Consider the following 4,809-nt stretch of genomic DNA (forward strand, 5'->3'; position numbering starts at 1 on the left):
GAACATCGATCTTACACAAACGAAATCGTACAAAATTACTTTTTATTCCTATATTCGAATATGCGTACGAAATTGAATAAAAACATGGGCAATATCGATCGCTTGAAAAAACCTCAAACTTGAATGTTGGTTCAAATCAGTTAAAAAAAATTAAATATTTAAAATTGTGTAGCGTAATGATTGCGCGAACAATGATTTACGCTCCTCGCAATTTTCCATTTCCATCAACGGAAAATTTAACGCAGTGTGATTAGAACGCGTTAACAATTAATCGAGGAAGACCGATTCTCTTCTTCTACCTACTATTAATTAATTAACTCGACAATCGATTTAACAGTTCGAAATTCATCAATTAAATTAGCTAATATAAAATCTTGGATGAAAAGAACACGAAAGGATTCCTCCGCATGGGAAGAAGAACACCTCTCATCTTCCTCACGTCACGTGTCATCACACCACCGGCGTCAAATGTACACGACATACGCGATTCAGTCCCGCCGCAACATCATTCTTTCTTCATGAAATCGCTAAGGATGTGCTCTATGTGCACCACAGGTAGGGGAGGATGGACTCCTGGGTGCGACTTCCGGTGACAAATCAGGCCAGGCTTCTGCGTGAACGTCTTACCGCAGATATCACAGATATACGGCCGTTTGCCCGTGTGTATAAGCAAGTGTTGCCTGTAAGCCGTTCTACGCGCGAAAGCTTTGCCGCATATGTGGCAATCGTAAGGTCTGTCCCCGGTATGAGTCATCATATGCTGTTTCAATCTGTGATTCTCAGTGAACGATTTTCCACACTCCTCGCATACGAAGCTCTCCCGTCTCTCGTGCTGCAATAAGATGTGTTGATCGAGGTTCTCCTGGGTCACCATGCGCCTCTTGCATATCTCGCACTCGTACTTTGGCTTGAAATGGGCCCACTTTTGATGCACGTACAGGGAATTGCTGTTCGAGCACGTCTTCCCGCAAACGTCGCACACGATAGGCCCCTCCTTGTGCTTGAAACGCACGTGAAGCCTCATGTCCCCCTTCACCTTGAACTTCTTCCCGCAATACTCGCAGTCGTACTTGTACTCTGACGCGTGTTTCCGTTCCAAGTGTTCCTTCAATCTGCGCCGATTCTGACATTTGAACTCGCACACGTCACACGAGTACTCTTCCGGCTCGCTCGTGTACCTGTAACTACTTTTCCTCCTCCCAATACGTTTCGTCGAGTGTTTTCTACTGATGTGCGAATGGAGGGTGGACTTGTTCGTGCTCTCGTAGTTGCAATAGTTGCAGGCGTAAGTCAGACTCTCGGAATCTTTCACCTCTTCCTCCTCCGTTTTATGCTCCAGGGCCACGTGCATCTTGAACGCGACCAGGCTACGGCATATCTTGAAACAGACCTTGCATTTGTATCGCTGGGCCTGCTCGTGGACCGCGTTCCTGTGCCGTTTCAACATCTGCATCACCGGGAAACAGATGTTGCATTCCTCGCAGGCGTATCCTTTGGCGTCGTCGTAATTATCCTCGTTCGACGATGACACGTCGTCAATGTCCTCTTTCTTTATTTTAATTGGGCACAGATCGCTGTCACCTGTTTCGTCCTCGGCCGGGATCACGAAAGTCTCCTCCCCCTCGCTGTTCCTCGGACTGTCGTCCGCCGATTTTGCGACAGTTCTCTCCCGTTCGGCGAGCTTTGGCGTTTGATTCGTCGGAAGGAAGGCATAGTAGAGGCAACCTTCTACGTCGACAATTTGCCAAGGCTGCATTGGAATCGATTCCTTCCCGTATATAAAACGTCCATCCCCGTTTAGAATCCTGAAAAGTACAGAATAGTCAGTTAGGTACTTCGAAAACAGGACGACGATTATTCTGTGTGTGTCGCCTGCAGTTTTTTTTCCACTATTTTTCTTTAAATATGTCGCGAATGAAATTTTTATTCGTACATGATAATCTGTAATTGCGATCACGAGGAATCTAAGGCAAAGAATTTCCACACAAAGAAAGAAGAACAAGTATATCAGACTTACAATTGTAGACAAATTGTCCAATTTTTCTGTGTAAGTAATATTGTAAAATAACAGGATATTAGTCAAACAAAGATATAGGAGTTTTTCTGCATCATCAATAAACATTTCACTGTAATGAAATTATAATGAAGATTAGAAGAAGATTATAAATCCTATTGTACGTACAACAATATTTCAATTCAATGTTGGATATATTACATAAAAAAGATCTTGTAATGCGTTTTACAGACAGTTATATACATCTGGAGTGTTATAAATGAGCGAAATTGTTCAATAACGATTTTAACGTAGATGGAAACAAGAGAATCATATATATACTTTTATAAATAATTTAAGATATGCAATTTTAAGATTTAAACAATCATTTCAATGCTTTCAAAGCGCCACTCTATGTCACTGAGAGAAAATCTGAGAGATGAAATTCAGATTGTTGGCTTAATAGATAATCGTTAGATAAAAAAAGATGATAGAAGCAAAAAACAAAATCAAAGTATTAACTCATAATTAAACGAAAAATTAAATATTTCTTTTCTCATCTCTTCTACATTCTCAGCAACATACAGTACATTATAATGGTACTTATACAAAGTATCCCTTTATACATAAAATTGTAAATCTCCATAGCGAGGTTTTAATAAAGCTAATAAACTGTAAAAATAACACAGATAATCTGTATATCCCTATTTTAATATCTTGAAAGTATCTTAATCCTTTACATAGTCCGCTAACAATAAGACAAATCAAAAAAAAACACTAATTGCACAAGACAACGTTCATCATTTCCATTCACGGTATTGAACGACCACTTTAATTATTTTTGAACAATCTCAATTGTTCATTACTTCGTTCAGTATATGATCGATCAACACCCTGGGAAGTGGAGGATGCGAGCCGGGATGCGACTTCCTGTGGCTGATCAATCCAGGTTTCTGTGTGAACGCCTTACCGCATATGTCACAGACATAAGGCCTGATCCCAGTGTGAATTAACAAATGTTGTTTCAACGCTGTTCTACGCGCGAACGATTTGTTGCATATAGTGCAGGTGTACGGTTTATCGCCGGTGTGGATCCTCATGTGGACTTTCAATCTGCTGTTCCTGGAGAAGGTTTTCCCGCACTCCTCGCAAACCACGTTCTCCCTCTTCTCGTGCTGCCTAATCATGTGTTCGTTCAAGTTTTCCTGAGTGACCATCCGCCTCTTGCACACCTGGCACTCGTATTTAGCCTTGTAATGGGCGAATTTCTGGTGCACGTACAAAGAGTTGCTGTTCAGACACGTTTTCCCGCAAACATCGCAGATAACCGGTTGTTCCTTATGGCTGAAACGTATGTGGTTAGTCAGATCACCTTTCACTTTGAATTTCTTGCCACAAGTCTCGCACGAGAACTTGAAATCATCCGTATGCTTTCTGGCCACGTGGACTTTTAATTCATATTTGTTCTTGTTCTTGTAGTCGCATTGGTTGCAGTAGAATAACTGCGGCTGGCCATCGGACGCGCACGATTTCGCCACCTTGTGCTTCCTTTTTATATGCGAGTACAGAGACGACTTTTTATTGGTCTTGAATATGCATTCGTTGCAAGAGTACACGTCGCTGATCTCCATGATTTTGTGTTGGCGTTTGTGCGAGTACAAAGTGCTCTTTTTCGAACATTTGAAGTCGCAGAGATTGCACTGTTCCTCGACCACAGGCTTCTTAACCTGTTTCTTGGTCGCGCGAGTGGTGACAGAAGGCTCGCTTTTGCATTCGAACTCGGACGGTGTGGTGCTCGAACCATATTTATCTCTCTCTGAACACGTTTCCTTCGATTCCTCCTTCACCTCCTTCGGTTCATCGTTGCACTTAACCACCCTGCACCTCTTCCTCGAGTTGCTTTCCCCGATATCCGACTTCTGATGATTCTGCACCACGTGAGAAACTATAGTGCTGCTCCTTTTACACGAGAAACTGCAATTGTTGCACATGAAGTAACTCGTTTTCCCGTCCCTGTGCCCCTCCATGTGTTTATTCAGGATAGACCGAGTGTCACATTTTCTTTCGCAAATCACGCACAAGATTTTACTCGAATCTTCCTTGACCGAAGCAAGCCCATGCTTCTTTCTCACGTGGACAGTTAACGAACACCTCTTACCGCAACTAAAGTCACACGACGTACAATCGTATCTTCGTTTCCTCGACGATTTCTTACACTCCCTTCCCGACGTTCTTTTCAACCTGTGGCCATTGCTCGAACGTTTTCCACGAAGCCGGGATAGATTCAATTTGTGAGAGATCTTGTGTCTGTTCAACATGCTCTCCGCAGGAAACTTCATACTGCACTTATCGCAAGTGTAAAAGTCGATGGCCACCTCGCACAAGTGAACGCAATCGTCCACGTAACGATTCCCAATGTTGTTCTGTTGCTCCTCGTCCTCCATTTTAACCAGAGTGGGGGAAACGTCCTCTTCTTCCGATTTCTTCTTGGCGTCGTTCGACGCGGGCATCAACGAATAGTGCAATTTACCATTGGAATCGACGTGCTGCCAAAGTTGCATGGGCGTCGAGTCCTTGCCAACGATGAACCGACCGGAGGAATCCGTGGTGAGGATCCTCTTGCCGCAGACACCTTCCCTAAAACACAATTGAAACGGAATGATTACTTTCGAAATACGGCTTCCCGTATTTGTACACAGGCGTTACTTACTGCTGATCTAAGTCGTCTATGCAATTGTGTCTAAATAGAAGTTTGTGGTGTTTGTGAGATACGCGAGGTGTGGAAGGTTTGGAATGAGTTCTTTTTTTTTTTTTTT

The 4,809-nt window shown here is 43.0% G+C and overlaps 2 protein-coding genes across 2 annotated transcripts; both read right to left on the reverse strand.

Annotated features, from left to right (window-relative positions):
* Positions 1-6: 6 nt before the first annotated feature.
* LOC116185789 (zinc finger protein 567-like) lies at positions 7-2,462 on the reverse strand. The gene is made up of 2 exons (XM_031511034.1): positions 2,018-2,462; positions 7-1,805 (listed from the first exon to the last, which is right to left on the reverse strand). Exon 2 carries the CDS (start codon positions 1,754-1,756, stop codon positions 506-508), a length of 1,251 nt encoding a protein of 416 aa, XP_031366894.1. The 5' UTR covers positions 1,757-1,805; positions 2,018-2,462; the 3' UTR covers positions 7-505.
* A 223-nt stretch (positions 2,463-2,685) lies between these two features.
* LOC102670938 (zinc finger protein 665-like) lies at positions 2,686-4,803 on the reverse strand. Its single transcript, XM_031511033.1, has 2 exons — positions 4,704-4,803; positions 2,686-4,630 (listed from the first exon to the last, which is right to left on the reverse strand). The coding sequence occupies exon 2, from the start codon at positions 4,552-4,554 to the stop codon at positions 2,845-2,847; it is 1,710 nt and encodes a 569-aa protein (XP_031366893.1). The 5' UTR covers positions 4,555-4,630; positions 4,704-4,803; the 3' UTR covers positions 2,686-2,844.
* Positions 4,804-4,809: the final 6 nt, after the last annotated feature.

Source organism: Apis dorsata, unplaced genomic scaffold, assembly GCF_000469605.1.
Source record: "Apis dorsata unplaced genomic scaffold, Apis dorsata 1.3 scaffold_285, whole genome shotgun sequence".
Taxonomy (NCBI): Eukaryota; Metazoa; Arthropoda; class Insecta; order Hymenoptera; family Apidae; genus Apis; species Apis dorsata.